Raw genomic sequence first — 21,166 nt, forward strand, 5'->3', positions numbered from 1 at the left:
ACGAGCACGAGGCCTACGGCGGTTCTGACGTCATTTTATGCGAGCCTATTGGGACATAGAAAAAAGGAGGAGGGACCATGCGCGGACATTTAAAACAATGGGGCAAAAGATTCACGTTGGTGTGATGCGGAAGTGGAGTGTTTACTGCAGATTTGGTCGGATGAAAATGTTCAAAAAAAGTTGGACAAGACGCACAAAAACTCTGAGGGCTACGGAAAGATTAGTAAACAAAGCGAGGCATTGTAAAACTGACTCCCAACCCTTGTTGCTGCGTGACGGGCTTGACACGCTACAAATCAAAGCTGCGCTGTCCTCAACTTTCAATGGCGATTTGGCAACAGTCCAGCTGGCCACGCTTGCCTGTGAACAGAGTGTCAGGATGTTACACTTTATACCTGACTGACCGGAACACTGCCTGCAACAGACGCTGAGAAAGTCAAGGCTATTGCTTCCAGCATTGATTTATGGCATTTATTTATTGTGAAAACTTCAGAACCAAATGAGGAGAGGCTGAGCGGTGTGGTGTCCTCCTCTTTCTCTCTCTCTGTCTGACCTGCAGGCTCCGAGCTACTGTTTAAAGTTTAAGTGATACAGGGTTAAAGACACTGCTCATTTAGAGGACGAGCACTCGCATGTAGAGGCCGCGACCTTCAGGCAGGACGGTACAAAACAGGTGTTTTGCTTCAGGAATTTATGGAAGAAGAGGAGACGGACCTTCTTTTTCCTCTTCATGTCCCTCCTGACTCGTCCATGTTTCCACAAGAGACAAACTCTCTTCTCTGTCTTTGCTTCTGTTTTCTGGACTGTAATTAAAATTTAATTAAAAGAAACAAGATACAATTCCTTTTTTCACTATCTACCTCCAGAATCTCCAAAGTCTTTCCATGGCTGGATCCCTCTCTCAGGGCTTTGAGGTCTTCAACATGGGTTTAAACACTGTCAGTCTGGAGGTTGTTCTGGTTTCAGACTCGTGGGAACCAGACGCCCCTCTAGAAGGATAGAGGCTTCCTCCTCTTTTCTGCCAGAACCTTCAATTAGCTTTTGTTGAAGCCTTCTCTTATCAGCAGCACTCAGAGCAGCTTTTACCAGGACACTGCTCTAAGCACAGCGTTATTCTCTGTCTTTTTTCACATTTTCTCTCAGTAGGTCACAGCAAGATAGACACAAATTCCTCAAATACTTCTTAATCAGCACATTTCCATGTTTACATGCACTCTAATGATTTGATTAGAACCACAGTGAGGGAATACTGTGTTGTAACAGTCATGTAAACACCTTTAACAAGTCTCTGACTCATTTTATGGGGACGTTTGGGGAATAAAAGGAGACAACACAGTCTGCCTGTTTCACCCTGTAGTTAAAACTCCACTTTCTCTGTCTCGTCTGTTTGCTTTTTCTCTCTGCCTCTCTTTTGTCCTTTCAATCTCTTCGCCTCTCACTCTTTTTCCTGTTTTTTGTCTGTTTTTTTTCTAATCACACACACACACAAAGCAAAATAAAATCTCAGGAGAAGAGGAGAAACCCCCGGCTTGTCTGTAGACGTCAGTAGCGAAACTCTCTGTGTAGCAGGGGGGCTCATGCTGAGTCTCTATATAAAGTAGGTTTTAAAGAGGAATGAAAAGTCTGCAGAAATCAATAAGCAGTCAAGTCAGCCTGAACACACACAGACACACACTTACAAGTGATCCGTCTAACTCTTGTATCTGTTGACAGCAAATGGCAGACATTAAAATAGGCCATGTCTTCCATATGTACAACAGATGTGTATTTAGTTCACATTCAACCAGATATGAATACGTCTTGAATGCGGTTAACATTGTCTAATCCGTCAGAGAGACCTTTAAACCTATAAAGAGTTACTTTAAAGGCCTCATATTATATTTAGATTTCCATGTTTTTTTGGGGGGGATTGTAAAGCAGGTTGAGGTGCTATATAAATACTGTGTAAGTAGCAAAACGCTCAATCTACAGAGAAATGCAGACAGCCTTTTCAGAAACCGTGTCTTTAAACGAGCCGTCAGGACTTCTGTACAGTTGTGATGTCACAACCAGACCCGTAAAATCGACCTTGATCTGAAAAAATAACGTCACTTTTTTCGCCGTGTAATATTCACGTTCTGTGTGAAAGTACTCATGAGAAACACAACAGTTATAAATATATTAAACTGCAAAATAATGAAGATGCCCCCGGTGTGTAAAGGCCTTCATACAGTTGACTCATATTAGGTCTATGTAGACTCACAGTGGGTTACACAGCCTTAGAAAAGGTGCACTATTTAAATAATGCGAATGCACTCATACGCGTGCGTCAAAGGTGCGCTTCGGGAGTAAAAAATATAGCACTACACCCTTGGTCACAACTACACTATATATAGGAAGAAAGTGCCGCTACAGTGCCTTTACAGTCATTCCCAGCTGCAATGATGGTGCAGAGACGCAAAGAGCGCAGATGTGGAAGACCTGGATGTGGTGACCAATCAGGGCAGACTTGGCTTTTTCAGAAGGGACTCTTAAAGAGACAGGCGCTAAAAGAGAGCGTTTCAGACAGAGGGTGAATAGAGGGAAATTCAGACAGACTAAGGAAAATAATGTGTTTTTGGAACATTAAAGCATTTAAACATGTTCTAGTAGAAACACAAAGTACCAGTATGAACTGGAAATGAGCAAAACCTTTAAGCTGCATTGATAGTTTTTCCTCATGGGGAAAACAAGTGGCAAGTGGAAAACAACACTGGCCATAAATTTGATTCGATCATGATCATGTCAGCAACAATTGTTCATTTATAGATTCAGGAGATACGGAGCAACATTAGCATTCATTTGGAGTTTGATTTCTGGTCACCTGACAAATATTCACACTTCTCTTAGCTCTGCTTTTTGGTCTCCACCAACTCCAGAGAGAGATATCTCAAAAGAGACGCTGTCTTTCTGTGTTCAAATGTTTGTATACTTCAATTCAAGGACATTTTGTACATGCATGGGTGGGACTTCAAATTGTTCTCTAAACGCTGTTTATTCAGATGATGCTAACAGCAGGCAGGTAACACCCGGATGTTTTGACAGGTGGTGTGTGTGTGTGTGTGTGTGTGTGTGTGTGTGTGTGTGTGTGTGTGTGTGTGTGTGTGTGTGTGTGTGTTAGGGGGTCCCACTGAGAGCCCGCCATGAGCATGAGAATGGCTTCCAACTGTAAAAAAATGTTCCAGTGTTACATAATCTTGAATTTTGTTTGGACAAATGGGAAGAGAGAAAGACCAGTTCACCGAAATTACAAAAAAGCTTTTGGTTTTCAAGGTTTTTTTCTACCATTATAAATGACATTGAAAAAAATGTGGGACCCAGTGGTCCAAGGCACATTGCATGTAATTATAATGGCCCTGGTTCAACTCCAGCTGGAGACCTTTGCTCCATATCAAAAGATAACATGTATCCCCATTACTCAGGATGATCCACAAACCGTACTGTCACACAAACTGTTTCTGCAATGAAATGGTTAGTCTTAATTTACCTGAACCTATAAAGAAATATATATATATATATATTGAAGAAAAATAACAACATTTGTTTCCTTAAAATATTCCAGAACATGCTAAATCTTTGCATATCAGAACCTTGTTTCAGGGCCAACAGTACATTTTACGTGTTAAATCTTCAAATAGTCTACCTTTTTATCTAAGTCTTGGCAAAAAAAAAGCAAATTAGGGTAACTCTTTCTATGAAGTGTGACTATAAAGTCTATAGGGCATTATGAAGGCGCATCATGCTTTCTGGAGCACTTAATCAACAGTCATAAAACATTATAGTGATGATTTATAGGTTCAAGCGTCTTATGGATGTTCTTAACTTGTAATAAACTTGACTGGTGGGGCTTGTATTACATTATGACTACCTAAACTCACATAAACTATCAGCTGTAGTTAGGACTCAAAGCTTGCTATGATGCGGCAAAGAATCATTTAAGAATGGCCATCATTACACTTTACTTACAAATCAACAATAATAAAACAGTTATGACAAAGTATGCATTATTAAAGATGCTTCAATAGTTACTTCACTGTACTTAACACATGATAACTTAGGACACTGATGCTTATAACAGCTGACATCATTTATTATAAGCTACAGTCAACTAGTCTATAATAGTTTATGACTGTTGATATAGTGCTTCAGAAAGCATTGTGTGATTTTATGAGTGGATTGGAATTCACTATGAATGCCCTCATAATGCACTACAGCTGCGGTCTTCATAGAAAGTTTCACCCCAATTATTTCCTGAAATGTTCTCCCATCCTACCGTAGCAAAATCACACCTTATGTAAAAGTTACTATTGTGATTATCACCATCTGTAGCCGTCTGAGGCTGGTGTGAACAGGCCACGGCAGGTTCTTTTGACAGTATGCAAATTAGTTCATTATTGCCGAGTGGGGCAAATCATTCATATACTGTATGTTGTTGCAATGCATTTGGCAAAGCAAAAAAATATCCACATAATTCATACGCTCGACACACTGTGGACCCGCAACCTCTGGTGATTCTGGTGCATTCTGGCATTGGCCTCAACTGAGACGACATTTCTCAGGTTTGTATGTTTCTAAGACTCTGTGCAGTCGTTCATGAACACACATGCATTCCCCACTGTGAATACGAGAGCACTCACCCCTGTTAACCCTGCTGCTCGAGGTCAGCTCTGCCACACCAATGAGATGGAAAATTGGGGCCCCTGAAACATCAAAGTATGTGACCCTTCGCATTGTCATGGAGGGAAGGGAGGTCCATGGGGTGATACATTTATGTTACACGGACATAAACGTCATCTCCTGGGGTTTTTGCACTGGTAGTAGACAACCTGTGTGGATAAATGTAAATGAGGGTCGGGACCTCCACTTTATCTCCCCTTCCTCCCTCCTTCATAGTGAAATAACAGCACTGTGGACATCAAAGGGAGAAAGATTGTTTCACTTTCTCAAAGATGCTGCTGGGAAAATCACATCACTCGTGCTCCCACAGTACACAACCACCTGACAAGACTGCAGCTGGTGGTTTACAACAGTTTCTGTTAAGAAAACAACCCTTCCTGCATGTTAATTCACTTACCCTCTTTCCTCCTCTCTCCAGCTGCTGTGTTCCTCGGTGCAGGCCGCACTCTTCGAGGAGGAGGAGCGAGGCCGTAAGATGCAGGAGCGCCTGGCCGCAGCGGAAAGGAGGAACAGGCAGCTGAAGGAGCGCGTTCGGAAGGTGAAGCGCTCCCTGAGGAACGCCCGCAAAGCTACACGCAAGGCGGAGCAGGAGGCGCAGGAGCTGCAAGAGAAGCTGAAGTCTGCAGAGCGAAGGGTGGGGCATCACCTCAACGCCATAACGCAGGAGGAGCCCCTACCCGGGCGTTACGCAAGCACGACGATACACAAGAGAGTGCAACTTTAATTCATCACCTGCCCCAAACTGCCACCCACCTGGACTGAAAACTGGCCGTGGAGAGTGAGAGACTGCTGGGCGGTCTCTGTGGAAGGGACAAAGAAATAGAAACATATGAGTTTAAGTAATAATCAACATATTTTCTTGTAAATAAACTACACCTCTCTTTTGTAAGCCTGATTGCTATAATACAAGGGTGATTGTTAGAACCATTTGTGGTCATCTAACAGAGGAAAACGTTTCCTGTAAGAGAATGAAGCTTTTGTGTTCTCCATGATTGCTCTTGCAGGTGGAGCAGTAGTGTAGCTCCGCTGCCTGTGCTCTTATCAGGCCGTGATCACATAGGATGGGTTTTTGCTTCAACACAAAGCACAGCTGTGAGCAACAATAGTAACAGTAAAAGCAGGAGCTTATAGAGTACTGCAGGAATGAGCACGAAAACCCCGAAGTGAGTCAGCATGCACTCCTGTTTCCCTTGTTTCGAAGTCAATGGGTTTTTTTGAATGGGTTTTTGATAAGTGCTTTAAATAAGGTCTGTGGTTAATTTAATGTTTTGTTCTATGAGATAAAATACGTCAGTCAACACGCCGCTTGGGACTTTCGAAGCTTGTACGTGTCTTTAAAAAAGCGGTTGCCAACGAGTGGCTAAATGAGACTACAAACATCATCATGCCACACAGAAACTAGTGGGTAGTGTAGTTCGGTCATAGCCTAAAGTTATCTTTTTAGTTGTGGAGATTGCATTTACGCTTCAAAATTCCTTATATGTGGTGTTCAATTGTGAAGATTATCTTGGTGAACAAAATGTACAAGTATCATGAACTTTTCTTTGCCACTTCGATTCAATTCAATTCAATTTTATTTATAGTGCCAAATCATAACAAAAGTTATCTCAGGACACTTTACAGAGTAGGTAAAGACCACACTCCATGACCTATTTATGATTTACATAGACCCAACAACTTATTTTCTGTAATAATCCAATTTCCCAGAACCAGGATGAAGCTAACTTCTGGGTTGGCCTATAAAAGTTTGTCATCCCCGCAGCACTTTATAGGAGTGTGAGTTTGCCCAACCTGAAGTAAAAGTAGTCAATATTTTGGAACAAAATAAAGTTATGTATAGGTCTGTTTATGCTGGAGCAAGACTACAAGAACTAGGACTTTAATTCAAGGGACACTCCACTTCATGTCAGAGTCAGTTTACAGGTTGGATGGAGTTCTCAGCCTGTGAAAACGAGTGTATAATATATTTTGTGGCTCTGGTGGAGCTTTGTCAAGTCTCAAAGGGACACGTCACCCTCCAAATGACCATTCTGTATATCAGTTACTTATCAAGTGTTGCCTTAAATTCATGAAGAAAACACTGTTTTGGTCCCATGCCTCTACAGAGAATGGAGAATCCAAAACTGCATTGAAGAAATAGTGGTCCACGTTAAACGACAGCAAACTATATCAAAACATCCATTTACAAATTCTCACACAACACTACATGTCCAAACGACAAACGAGTAGCGGAAGTGTCATAACAAATATTTTAGTGAAAGGTGAGTAACTCATATATAAATGGTCCTTTTGAGGGTGAAGTTTGCTTTAAAAATAATGTCAGTGGGCTCAACTTGTTTTAGGTTTGCTAACTTTTTACCATGAATCCTCATAACAGAAAGTGTTACACATCGGGGGCATTAATTCTGAAAGACGTTATCTAGGTACGGTCAGGTAGGAGGGTCTAACGCTATGGGAATGCTCCAATTTGTGTATTTGCTAACTTTGTCTGTTTACTATTCGGTGCTGGGCCAGTGGTGTACAGAAAACAGCTGCCTGCTGCATTTGGAAACACTGGTGAAAACAATTAGATTGAATTAAAACATTAAAGTTGCAGCCAGAAAACCAAATCAATGAACAGAAATGAGATAAATGATTCTGTACAAGTAATATAATAATTTGACCCATTGTTAATATAAAAATATTGGTTATAGCAGCTTCAAGTAATTGAAAGACTTATATATTAAAGGACATTCTGCAACAACCGAACAACCAAACTGAACCAAAAACATCAAAGTTTGTTATCACGGCCTGGTGGAGCAATGATAAGAAACATTGCATTTAATTTGAACGATGTTGTGATCTCTTAACTTTCTCTTAGACTGTCATTTTGTAACTGAGAATGGTGCTGTTTGAGAAGGTTCATTTATTATGAATTCAAAGTTTGCACAGTCTGGAAGATCAGCTTGTTTGTGGATATTTTTGTATGAATGTTTTTCTGCATATAAAATGGAACTTTGATGAACATCGGTGTGAATGTGTTAAAGAATCAAAGAAGACTATCTGGGTCACTGGAGTACAAAAAAACAAACAGCCACACGCACACTCAGCGGTTCAGTTAAGCCCTGCAGCATCACACAGAGAGTGTAAAGAGAGGTTAAGGTCAGAGGAGACGTTATGTGTACACATGTTTTATTTGGGGAGAGGAAGAGATGTGTGTGTGTGTGTGTGTGTGTGTGTGTGTCTGTCTGGTCCATCAAGTGACTGGAATGTGTTTGTGTGGGCAGCAACGTCCTGAACAGCATGGCATCGCTGAAATATTCCTCTAATATAGTCTGGAAAAGAGAGGCGAACAGCCATCGCATCACGAGAACACAGTGGATGCAAGGAAAACAAATCACCAAATCACGACAAAACGAGACGCAGGGTGGATGGAGAGGGATGCAAAGAGGGTGAGAGAGAGAGAGAGGTGCATTCGTCAAAAGATAAATTTCAGTTTCTCTCATGTGGCACACAACCGGACAGTGATAGTGAGGAACAAAGGAGCGGTGGATGACCGATGGAGATGCCAAAATAACAAGGAATAATGACATCTCTCTGTTTTTACATCCTATCCGACATCGTCTCCTTCCTGCTAAATGTGTGGCAGACATCTTGATCTATGCTTAGTTAGCATGCAAGTAAGACAGGAACAGGAAGTACTTTGTATCTTTGTAACGCTGCAGCAGCCAGACATGCATAGAACAACTGAACAACCCACACTGTGCTGTTGATGACATTTGCTTGACGAAGGACTCAATATTTCCAGCCTGGTCTCACTAAAAGGCGTGTGAATGACACGCTATTTCTCTTAAGCCATCTCGCGTATAATAACAACGCATGTCATGTTTTTTGCGTGTCATTTAACGCCATGTAGTCTCAATTGACTTGTATTGTGCAGAGATGGCGTTGTCATTTCACGCACAAATGTCATTGAGGGAAAACCCACGTGTTCGTATTTCTCCGCTACTTTCCGGAGAAATACGAAGTGGTGGAGCTTTCTGTCAGAGGGTTGTTTTTAAATCAATATTTCATGTGAAGGATGGCTGAAATAACGGGCGTGAAATGCCCTAACCCTAACCCTTACCCTAACCCTAACCCTAACCCTAACCCAGACCCTAACCCTAACCCTAACCCTAACCCTTACCCTGGGGAACAACGGGCGTGAAATGACACGCGAAAAGCTTAATATGCGTAGACATGCCCGCGAAAAGTCATGCAAGTCATGAAAAGTGGCGTGCTATTTATACGCCCTCCCATGAGACCACGTTGATATTTCAAATGGTTAGTGTTTTCCACAGAATTTACCCTTTGTTAAGTCCCGCCTCCCTTGGTTACGGTTGCTGGGCCTGGCAATATGAAGTTTTCAACAATATCACTGAGATATGCCAAAGGAAATAACAGCAAATATTAGTGTGGAATATTAGTGGTGAAATATGCATTTCAGGGCTGCATTCACAATATAACATTAACTTGTTGGTGGAGTATTGAAAATGAAGAGGAAAACCCTGGCCCAATGCAAGCAGCAGGCACCCAATGTCATGACAATTCACATGACATTAAAGTGTTATTGTGGCCTAAAATCATCCCATCATCCCTTTTTTGGCAGATACATTCATCAAGTTAGCCATCAAGACAATTTTTTTCATGTATAAACTATTAACAGAGATATTGAATGCATATTGGATACGCAATATGGTAAGCACTGAGGTTGCTAGTAAACCAGCTGTCACTGAACCATATACACTTTTTCACCAGATTGCCTCTTTACGAAGGAGAGAGGATGAGTTCTGTAACTGTATTTAAAAGAACATTGTAAAGGCTTTCCTCTTCAAAGTAAAGTGTTTCCTGAGGTCCTTGCAGAGGGAATTGTGCTTCTGCAAGAGGATTTTCAACACATTTTCGAGTCAGGTTTGGTTTTTAGCTTACTAACTGCACAAACAGACATTGGGACAGCAGAGGGAAACATCATCTCACCCCCTGCTGTTTGCATTCAGAACTGTCTGTCCAAATGACACGGATGGTCTCTGCACACTTCTAATTCCCGGGCACTCTTTTTTCCTTCAAAACTGTGCATTATCTCACTGTTTCAGATGATCTGTCTGTAATTAGTTTAGTGGTATATATATATATATATATATATATATATTAAAGAAAAAAACAATGTGTCTCTGGGGGGGAGTGCGGAGAGAGGAGGGAAAGAAAGCCTGCAGCGAAAAAAGGACGATGGGAGGGTGAAGCCCTGAATTAAAGATGAGGAGAAATCACTTAAAGAAGCAGAAATCAGAGCACAAACACACTTAAAGTACGGCCTGACAGCCAAAGTCAACAAGCAGTGTGTGTGTGTGTGTGTGTGTGTGTTTGTGTGTGGGAGAGAGTGAAGTCAATTCTGCTGCTTTGTATATGTGTGCATGTTATTGTGTATGAGTGTCAAAGGAATGTAAAATACTTTGATGTCACATTTTTCATTTCAGTACTTTAGTGTGTGTGTGTGTGAGCATTACTCTATGCTGAAGCGAAATAAACAGGCAGTCAGGAGGAAAACGCTTCAGTGTGTGATGAGTTGAACCACAGGAAGCTCCGCCGGGCCAAACTCTGCTCATAACAGAGCAATATTAACACAACTTATCTGTGATAAGTAAATAAGAACCTTCGGGCTAATGTTACTCAGCGATGAAAACACATCATCATCTTAAGCTACAATGAGTCACTTGAGTTGAGATTGCTTTAAAACACGAGTGTATCTTTAACTAAAGTGCAAGGACCTATTGGCTATCAGTCTGATGACGACGGCAATTTTTTCTGGCACTTTGATATAGTCACTGGATATCCGGGCAGAAAGTTTCTCTTCCATGGGCTGGTCGTTGGTTTACAGTGCAATAAGAGATTTGAGACTGGAGACTGGAGTGGGAGTTGAGAGATGACATCAATTAACCGGCTTGTTTCACAAGAAGCCAGTTTAAATTTAGTCAATCCTTTAAAACCACTGCAATGGCTTGATATACCAACGTGACGTGTTAGCTTGTTGTTGTAGTGCCCTCGGAGAACCACCAACTCCTGTAATTTTTACAAAGCCTAAGCTTATCTGACTTTGAAAGCAATTTGTTTCACACAACACACAAATATCCATACTTTTTTAAGGAGTTTTAGGTCCAGACAACTTTTTGACTAAACGGATATATGCAGATAAATACAAAAAAAAAAGGAAATATATATATATATATATATATATATATATATATATATATAAATACCATTGCTGGTATTCTCTGCAGGCACCTAATTTTACCATCCTGTATTCATCTGCTAAAATGATATCCGGCTAGCTGTCTACCATCTGCCTGAATCCATGTGGACAATGCAACAAAGAGACTACAGCAATGTTAGCAGTGCAGGCGTAAGCATGCCAACATGTTCACAATGACAATGCTAACATGCTGATGCTAAGCAGGTCTTAGTATAGTACAGCTGAGGCTGAATTGAGGAACAAATACACGTTTTGACCTGACAGACCGTAAAACACCCGGGCAGTATGTTCACATCTTCCAATAACTTGCATATTGATTTTCAAAATAAAATACCATTAAAAATTAATGTTGGTGGCTTATGTTGGTTTACTTATTTTAACGAATAGCTTATCAATACCGACTGTATCTTCCACAGCTGTGAAGATTCAAAGATGTTTGTGAAATGCTGAGTGGTCTCTCCAGTTTTTATTTGAACTCTTACTGAACCCTGAATGCAACTGCAGAATCATTTAAGAGTGGATATGGGAGTGCAAACCCAAGGAGGCTGAGGATAGGAGGCATACGTTTTAAATGGGGACATAACATCTGTAGCCAACATGTTTTAATGCTTTATCCCTAATAATGTATCCCATGTGCCAGTGAAGACAACATGTGCCTTGTGTTTGCAACATCAGTCTTCTGTCTGTTAAACATCGGTTGTGCAGGATAATTATAGGCAATATGTCGGTCAAAGTGGTAAAAATTGTGGCGTCTGCTTTATATCCACATGCATGGATCCCGTGAGTGAGTCCAAACACACACAGGTTTACATTAGTAGGAAATGTAGTCCTATGAGTCGTACTCATAAACCCGCCCAGACACAAGACAAAAAAAACATGGAGTCATTACGATCATTCAGGATTTATTCCAGGAGAAAGACAAACCAAACACAATCAGTCGCTCTGGCCTGTGTCGTCATGGTAACTCTGATATGTGCACATGATTGTCGAAGGCATCTGATATACAAGCCCCATTAACGGAAAGACATCATCATCACAGCACAATAAGTGCGGCAGGCGGTGCCCACTCTGAGAAATGAGGGTGTCGTCGGCGTGACGACGGTGCACAGGATGGGAGCTTGTTGTGGTCACATGCAGAGAGTAAATACAATACAGCCGGCTGACAGCAGGCTGTGGACGAGGACACCCACAGGGAGACACTGGTCCCAAAAAGCTGCTAGTATAAAGTTTCCTTATAAAGTCCTGCAAACAGCTTTCAGAGGCAGAGCTGCTCTAACTGGTTCAGTTCTTGAAGGCCTGTTTTTAACATTAGCTAAACTGAAGCACAGCTTTATATCGAAACCCTTTCATATAAGTGAACTCACGTCCTTTTCTAGCACAAAGGAGTCTGATGATCGTAGACCATCAGTTGTAGAACTTAGCCAACAAACATATATTCTTGTGTAGAATTAAACTGCTAACTATGTAGCCTAAGGAAGGCGGGTACTTTTTATTATGCCGACATGTTTCGCTTCCCTCGCCTTAGCTCCTCCCAGCGAGGGTGTGAGATAGAGTTGCGAGGAAGAATGAGCCCAAGCTGTCAATAAGAAATCCTCGATTTCATAGCGTCTGTCTCAAGGCTTGTTTATGCTTCTGTACGAAAATAGATACGTTCATTTCAAACCATGTAACCGTCACCTTCTACATACACCCATGTGTCCTTTAAGTTGGCATGGATGTTAAGCTTTACATCTAGTACAAGATAGCCTAGAGTGAAACGTTTCTGACAACAACAAACATGGTGACGGTGGAGGGAGTCATGATATACCTCTTAAGAATGAAGCAAAAGCAGACGTAGCATTGTGGACGTGGTGGTCTGGGAGGCCATACATCGTAGATTTCAAAACGTTTTACACATCACCATTCCATTCGGCTATTTTTTATATTCTCAGTCATGTCATATGGTGGTGTCTACACTGGAACTACACTGATTTCTAGTGGTACTGCTCTGTTACGCCTGTATCCGTAAGCTGTCAGAAAACATGCACAAATACGGATGAAATTAACGTGGAATACTGACAGAAGGCTTCCTGGAGGTGTGGCATTTACACGTCAAAACTACAGTGTAGGATACACCAGCGTTTCCTCGTTCTAAGCTCCTCCAGAGGCCTCCTCTCTCCTTGTGTCCTCAAGGTGCATTTAAGGGATGGGAACATCCTTCATGATGGTGGAGAGGGAACGATTTCTAAATCATGGGAGGACGGAGAATGCGAGGAAGCAAGTTAGCATAATAAAAAAAGCGCCATAGCCAATAGCTACATGAAGAACAACATTCCCTGCCAATTGGTTCAATAAAAAATAGTCTAAATTATTATTAATGCATTATCACGCCATGTCATTCATGTATGCAGGGAATCAGCATTAGAGCAACTTACATTAATACATCCACTTATTTGAAATAAAATCAGTTAGCTAGGATCCAATATCCATTGAGATTATCTCGGCCTCACGAAAGCAGTTTGTAGGAGTGAAACTCTGCCTTTTTTGGACTCAAACGTCTCAACCTGTGTGCGTCTTTACATAATACAGAGATACGAACATCATACAAGGGCATATAAGATTATGCAACACTCATGGTGAAGTTGAATTCTTGAAGCACTTTTCTTGACATGCTTGTGTTTTCATATTTTTTGACGGCGTCTGTTAAAAAAAAAAGGAATGTGAGCTCTAAGGGGAAAGGGTGGACGAGAGCGGCTCGGAGCCGCCGCTCATCCGTAACAGTGTGTTTCTGAGTCGGTCACAGCTTTGGATTTCTTCCTTTAGAATGGCAAAAAACGTAAGCCTGAGTTCAGTAACGATGCTTTCACTTGTAGTTGGACTGACACTGAAGTGGTGGAACACTGATGGCATCGACTGCACCGTGTGGCTGTGCAGGTGGCAGTCACAGCGTGTTAGACAGTTTATAGGACAGCGGACTGCAATGGGGGAGTAAAGGGGATTTACATGAAACATTCCATAGAGAATACAATCAACTTCCCTTGACACACTCGCTCATCCACTCACTCACTCTCACACACCTGAACAGCAAAACATTTGGAAATATTATCTTGAAAATGACCATTCATATTTACAGTATATTTACAGTAGCATCTTTAACATGGGAAGATTCATTCAGAAAACTGTTTTTTTTTAAAATGGCAGACATAAATCCACAGAGCAGCATGAACCTCAACTCTCTGCTTGCCTCACGATACATTTGTCCCACCCAAACAACATCACGTTTATTGAAACATTGTTACAGTGTTGGCTGACCATTCAGAGAAAAACCTGGCACACCCCTTTTACAGTGTCGCTCATTCAATAAGAATAATAATGCTAATAAACGGTTAAGTGATTGAAATTGAGATTCAGTGTCTTGTACTTATTTTTCCCCAAACTACTTTTTTAAAACTATCTGCATGCTGATGTTGTATCCTGATTCCACTTCCAAGAAAAAGCTTTAACAACACTTAAAACATGTTTTAAAAAATGCATAGCAATCAATATGGACGTTTACATGGTTATTGTGAATTATCAGATTAAGGTGATTGTGTTGGAATAAAGCCCTTAAATGGTTGACAGTCCCCCTCAATAACTATGGATAATTACATGGACTGACTTACTGACGTTACTAAAGAAAATGTAACACGAGAGCACGCCGAATGAATATGTATTTCTGGAAGGTGAACTGCGCTGTCATGCAACAGGAGATTAACACTGCATGTTAGTGTTGTAAATCAGTATGAAACACTAAAAAGTTAGCTTTCTCTTTGAACGCACATTTAAAATATAACGAATCATGCTAATTTGCCTCCTCTTACGCATGTAACCCTGCCAAAATGATTGAACTGAAATTCTGTTATGACTGGATTAGTTGTTAGGACAACATGCATAAACCAACTGCATTTGGGTCAACAATGTCTGTTCTGTTAGCATGTTTTAATTAATGCTAAACCCTGACGTTGTGTGAGTGTTTTAAAGAGTGTTGGAGTCTCTCTAATATAGTGGAACTAGATGGAACTCGACTTGTGTTGCGCAAAGCGGCCCCAAAAACACATAAAAAAAATAATTCATCATGAACGTTAAAAAAGGTTTTATAAAGGAACTATTTTCTCTCTACCGGACTACACCCTCCAACTCCACACAGAAGGAAGCCTACCAATCATGGACGAGAGGCTTATAGATCGACATCCCTAGCTTTTGGAGATTAGTTAATGGCTAACCGATACTAACCTGAGCTAGCTAACGTTATAGCTCAGCCGAGGAGGACAACAATAATGTTTACATCTTGCGCTCTCACAAGCACAAGTACAAAAGAGACATTGCTGTTGAGTTTTTCAAATGTTTTTTTTTTTCATAAGCAGCGCGCCATCTAGTTCCATTATATCTGAGAAAAGGCCCTTTAAGGGTTTGCCTTGTTTTTATGTTCATACAAACACAAAAAAATGATTAAACTCCCTTAACAGCAGAAATGACATTGTGAGCCATCTATTGCAGTCAGTGTAATGATAGCTTACAACCAGAATGCTAATATAAAGTTACAGATTTACACGTTTCATATTGATGTGAACATTCAGGGACAGTGAGTGGGTACAAAAAGTAAAACTTCAACCAATTTCTGATAGTCTTTCCCTTACATTCTGCTTCATGTCAACTATAAGAGTGGTTCTAGATCCTTTACTGAAGTAAAACTACTAATACACACTGTGAAATCCTATTACAAGTTGAAGTCCTGCATTGAAAAGGTTACTCAAGTAAAAGTAGGAAGTATTAGAACAGAAAACAAAGAACACAGTGAGGGGGGAGACATGTTTGGAGCTGCATTCACAAATGACTTGTCATGCTTTGTTTTGGGCATCTTCAGTGCCAAAAAGCTGAAACTTAATACACACAACGACGCTGCAGTGAGCCCTAAGTGAATTCCAGAGAGCTTGGGCGAGTATTGATTTACTGTCATTATTACCCTAATTTGACTTTCATCCAGCTGTGGCTTCACACCTCCTGACATGGCATACGAATTAAAACAAGCATGATTGAAAATGTCCTTCTTTTCAGCAGCACTCTGTATAGATAATAATAATAACAATAATTAAATGGCAACAGTTTAGGGAGGGGTCAGAGGTGAATACATTTTTTCTATTTGCAGCTCTAGTTCAGCCCTTAGTTTAGTTTTTAGTCCACTTTCTATCTGACTAGTTCGTTCCAATTTCATCAAGTAGAATATTCCAAATTGCTGCCTACCCAGCACCAGTCTTTGGCTATAATTCACAATAAAGGGATCAGAAGAATTGCATCATGACGATCTGATATGCGAGTTAGCACCCAACATTGTACAGCTCTGCTCTCGGTGTTATGTCATCACAACCCAAGCCACTGTAGTCCTGTCAGAGTCATGAGAAGGTTCAGTCAAGAACAACTTAAAACAATGTCAGTCTGTCCTATCAGACTTGGATCATCAATTAAACTGGGCTCCAAGCTGTCGATCTGTTATGAAAAAAAAACAAAAACAGCCTAGATATTGACCTAAACTGAGCTGTTGTCAATTTAAACCTTAAATTGTTAAATCCTAACCCTCAGAACAACTGGAAGTAGGGAGTGGATGACTCAAGCATTGTTACCTCGCGGTGGCTTGGTGGAAGTATATATCATGGGCAAAGGAGGAATGAATTAAATATCGGAGCGGATCCGAATTACAGGGCGGACACACAAATCATGTGGTGTCGGGATAATCAGAAAAATGTGTTCCTGCTAATATTTCATGGCTCACCTGATCCGTTTCTTTGCTCTTTGTCGTCATGCAAATACAACACATCCTCTTTGTAGCGTCCATGTTGTTTCCGCATTTTGACTTAAAGCTCATGAACACACTGAAGTCGGGATAAGTAGCAATGAGCAAGTGAATGCCCCATTGGCTTTGGCGGAGGTCTTTTAGTGCCATTCTAGTTGTAAACTTGGCAAATAAATACTTTAATTCAATTCAATTCAATTTTATTTATAGTGCCAAATCATAACAAAAGTTATCTCAAGACACTTTACATATAGAGCAGGTCAAGACCACACTCTATGACTTATTTATGATTTACAGAGACCCAACAATACTTGACATTTACCATTGTTGGACCATGTTACTACTCATGAGAACTAAGCTAGACTAACCTAGCATTTGACTATAGGACAAAGCAAATGTCTGATGCCACTACACTCGGACCAAAAACACTGACTGAACAACTTAAAACCAGCTCACAGTGCAGCTGCCGTTTTCCCTGAGCACTCCTGAGCTTGATGATGAGAAAAGGTGAGATCATGGCGTCTTTAGAAGGGGAAGGAACAGCTTCTCCATCTTGGATTTTATCTCCAGGCCGAATACTTTGAGGACCCATGTGGGAAGCATGGAGATGGTTTGAAACATGTCTTGCATTCTTAAGCCACCTTCAAACTGCGCTACCGCTCCTTAGTTAAGGAAATCAAACGTCAAGCTATTGTTTCATCGCAAACATACTCAACTGAAGGCAGTTCTAAAACCAGTCCTAAACCTGCTGCATGCTTATTATTAACCTGTATGTGTGTCCCTTAAAGGGTGATTGTTATAAAAGTCAAATAAAGTAAGAAAATAATAAACAGATCAGTATCTTTCAGACAATATACAAGTTGTACAATGCTCTCACATCCACTGTGGGTTCTTTGTTTTTTTTTAAAATAAAGGTTAACAATCTCTACTCTCTGATAAATGTAAATGGCTAATGGCTAATCTTTGTCTGAAAACATATCTGACCCTCTGTGCAAAATACATAAAGCGCTTACTCATGTTTCTACATCTCAACAGTCGTATGGTACTTTTAAAGCACTTTTTAAAGCACAAATAAACAGACAAACATAAGGACATACAAAATGTCTTAAAGGTGCTATACGTAGCTATTTAACATGAATAAATCATTGTTACATTAGTTTGCTATATTAGGAAAATAAGCATAAACTAATGCGGTCATCCCTAAGAAGACCTGTCAACCTCTGTCACTAGGTCAGGTGTGGAGGGAAATCTCCTGAAGGCGACCAAATGATGTGTTTTCTTTTTAAAAGTTACACATACCACCTTTAACATTAACAGTACTAATAACAAATAAAACATCCAGTTGTCAACAGTCAAACCTAATTTGGAAAAAAAACGAAATAAAGTGGAGCAGGAAAGACCAAATTCAAGAGGGAAGTTGATTCTGACTGACATTGAATAATATGATACCACCTGCCCACACGTTCAACCACCAATAACTAACACCCATTTATCATTTAACGGCAACAAATCACACCTGGCCGTAGAAACATCCTCAATGAGAGTCTGCGCTGTTGCTGTGGTGGGAGGATTCCTATACGGCTGGGCGATGGGCATACAGTATGGAGCTTTGTGGCTTGAATCGGTGGGTGGGAGGTTAAGTCCCCTGCTCTCCCTGGAGCAGGGCGGGGAACTTGCTGGGGGGCTGGGGGGCTCATCCAAGTGGAAATGCAGTGAGAAGAGGGAGGAATGAAAAAGGAGGGGGGGATCATCTTCCTCTCCTGTCATCCTCCGTATCACTCCGTCTCTGCCTCACAGCGCTGTGGCCTCCCAGCTGGTTCCCCGCGGGACCTGGCGTCACTTGGTCTCTGTGAGCACGGGGGCGGGAACCGCTGAAGGATGTGGCCGGTTCAGCTCTGCCCCTACGGCGGGAGATGAGGTTGCAGACGCCAGACTGCAGAGTGTGACCGGCGCAGTTACACCTGAGATGAAAGAGTTGGCAGATGGATCACAGTGATATATTTTTTTTTTACATGGACCCTTTTCTAAGCCACACCCTCTTTTGTTACCCTGTGTCTTGATGGCAGACACACGCTCACATGCTGACAGTGTTCTAGCAATACGGAAGTGACTGTCTATACCAGTGCAGGTACTAGATCGGCTCAGCCTGCCGGATCAGCTGAGGTCCTGCGTTTAGAGATGACACAACACATTACGATAGGCTCTATGTCTGGCAGGCCGAGCACATCTGGTAGATACTCCGGTCCACAACACGCTCTGCTCCACCCACAATGCAAAATGTATATATAAATCTATTTGTTCAGCCTTTTTTGGGGTATCAGCCTGGCGTTTAAGCGTGTTTTGACCAAAAAAATGGACTTAACGCTATTCAAGTCCCATCTAGAGACAAGTCTGATGCACTTGCTGTCTAGACACGGGGTTACTTTGTCTAGAAATAGCAAAGTATGCATAGCTGGTCTTGAAAGTAACGCTGTGTAAGTAGGTGGGTATGCTAGTTAGCCAGGCATGCTAAAATTCGCCACTTACGTAAGAGGGGACAAACACTGCTTACCCATTACCTACATATTTGCTCATGTTTTTGGTTTTGGAAATCCTAAAAAACTACCGAGAGTCATGTTGGTCTAAACTACAACTGGACAATCACTTTTGAGGGGAGGGGTTTAGCAAAAGATGCATTCTTTAACTTTTTGTAATAAACATATGTTCTCCGGACTTTCTGATACTATTACAGTAACTCATACTCACATTCCTTGCGGGGGGCTGCTATGTTGTTGTCTATGGAAGGGGTTTTGCTGGCGGCGGTGTTGGCGCTCTGGCTCTGCGCCGCCTGGTCAGTGTTTTGGCTCTGAGCTGGCTGGTTCTGGCCCGCCTGGTTCTGGCTCTGGGCTGGCCTCTGCGTCTGGCTCGTCCTGATCGTCGGGTTGGAGGCATCCATGCTGCTTCCCATGCTGCTGCCAAGCTGCAGCCGCCTCATGTGCCGGACCACGGCGGTGGCATTGAACGCTTGCTGGAGAGAGGAAGGAAATTAAGAAAATTAAAAACAGAGAGCTCTCCCTTTGCCTCAGTTTTTGCGTCTCATAAAAAAAACAGTGGGATTAGAATGTAAAAGAGCATTTTAATAGCATCTTGTTTATTTTTGTTACGTGTCTCTAAATTAGAAAGAGGTCATTCAGAGGTGTTACCCAAATGAATATTAGATGAGAGGTAAGAAGGAGCCGAACTGTTACGTGGTGGTCTTATTTCTATCTATTAGTTCGGCATGAGATCAATGCACTGTTTCATGATTGAATGGGATTATATTCAGGACGTTTTTATATCATGTCATTGAAATGATCCACATGTTTTTTTTTTATTTCATAGTGGCTTTGAAGTTACAGACCAGAATCTGCTTTCGATGAACTGGTACTATTGCAAAAACTACCATGATATGGTCTTCTGTTGCACTTTATCTTCGATAAGAAACATCTGAGGTCCAAATATTACACAGGCTGGATGTGCTATTTACAGCCATAGCTGGACATGACATACTGTGTGTGTGAGGAGCAGCTCTTAAAGAGTCTGCAGGTTACTCCGTCTTCTTCTAAGAGCTGCAGGAGAAAAGGTGAACTCCTGACCATGTGGCATGCCTGTTTTTTACTGGAGTGATTCCTCTTCTAAAACACAGACAATGGTTTGAGGAGTCGTACTGGAGTAATGTGCTGCAACAGAGACCGAAACCGCAAAGAATAAACCGCAGTAAACAAAATTTACCCTCCATTTGCTCTTGGCGAAGTTCTTTCTGATCTGTCGGCTGACTGACTCATGGATGTTTTTGCAGAGTGCTGTATCCCCGGCGATCCTAATATATAAATACACACAAACAAGTTCTCTGTTAACACATCTGATGGTACATCAATATCTGTATTGATTTTCAGGCATTTTTGTTAGCTTGTGTATGACATTGTGTGTGTGTTTGTGTGTGTGTGTTTCTCACCAGGGGTGTCTGAGTGCATGATCACAGGTGAAACGCTTGGCTGGATCTTTTTCCATCAGATTGCTGATGAAATCCTTGGCTGGGAGGAAAAAAACATGGAAAAGGCCAGAAAACGTTGACACAACTTTATACAAAGCCCATACAAACTTTAAACAGCACTGTGAAAGAAGTTTTTGTTTTCTTAGCGAGCGCTGAAGACCTAATATCACTTGAATACTGTTTCTCAACTGCATGGCTCAACATGTTCTTTTTTGTTTTTTCATCAGCAACAGTTGTAGATAGTCTTTAGGACTTTCTTTGGTACCACCTTGATCGAGGAGAGAAGATACTAAAGGTTTTTATAGACTCCACCCATATTTTAAAGTCTCACTCTGGACACGTTTTAAAGTCTGTAAAAAGTCTCTGCTATAATCAATATTTTTGCTAA

The 21,166-nt window shown here is 41.3% G+C and overlaps 2 protein-coding genes across 2 annotated transcripts in view; one reads left to right on the plus strand and one right to left on the minus strand.

The window, feature by feature from the left end:
• The window catches only part of ccdc3a (coiled-coil domain containing 3a), an 11,021-nt gene extending 3,546 nt beyond the window's left edge, over positions 1–7,475 (plus strand). The window contains exon 3 of the mRNA XM_083935508.1: positions 5,114–7,475. Coding sequence (XP_083791634.1) covers positions 5,114–5,419 — 306 coding nt within the window. The 3' untranslated portion in view covers positions 5,420–7,475. The remainder of the gene's footprint in view (positions 1–5,113) is intronic.
• Positions 7,476–18,602: 11,127 nt separating this feature from the next.
• camk1da (calcium/calmodulin-dependent protein kinase 1Da) overlaps positions 18,603–21,166 on the minus strand; it is a gene marked incomplete at its 3' end in the record, with an annotated part of 63,070 nt that continues 60,506 nt past the window's right edge. The window contains exons 8-11 of the mRNA XM_083935172.1: positions 20,740–20,818; positions 20,517–20,604; positions 19,512–19,773; positions 18,603–18,727 (exon numbers count right to left, since the gene is read on the minus strand). Of these exons, the coding sequence (XP_083791298.1) occupies positions 18,603–18,727; positions 19,512–19,773; positions 20,517–20,604; positions 20,740–20,818 (554 nt within the window). The remainder of the gene's footprint in view (positions 18,728–19,511; positions 19,774–20,516; positions 20,605–20,739; positions 20,819–21,166) is intronic.

Source organism: Echiichthys vipera (assembly GCF_963691815.1).
Source record: "Echiichthys vipera genome assembly, chromosome: 20".
NCBI lineage: Eukaryota > Metazoa > Chordata > Actinopteri > Perciformes > Trachinidae > Echiichthys > Echiichthys vipera.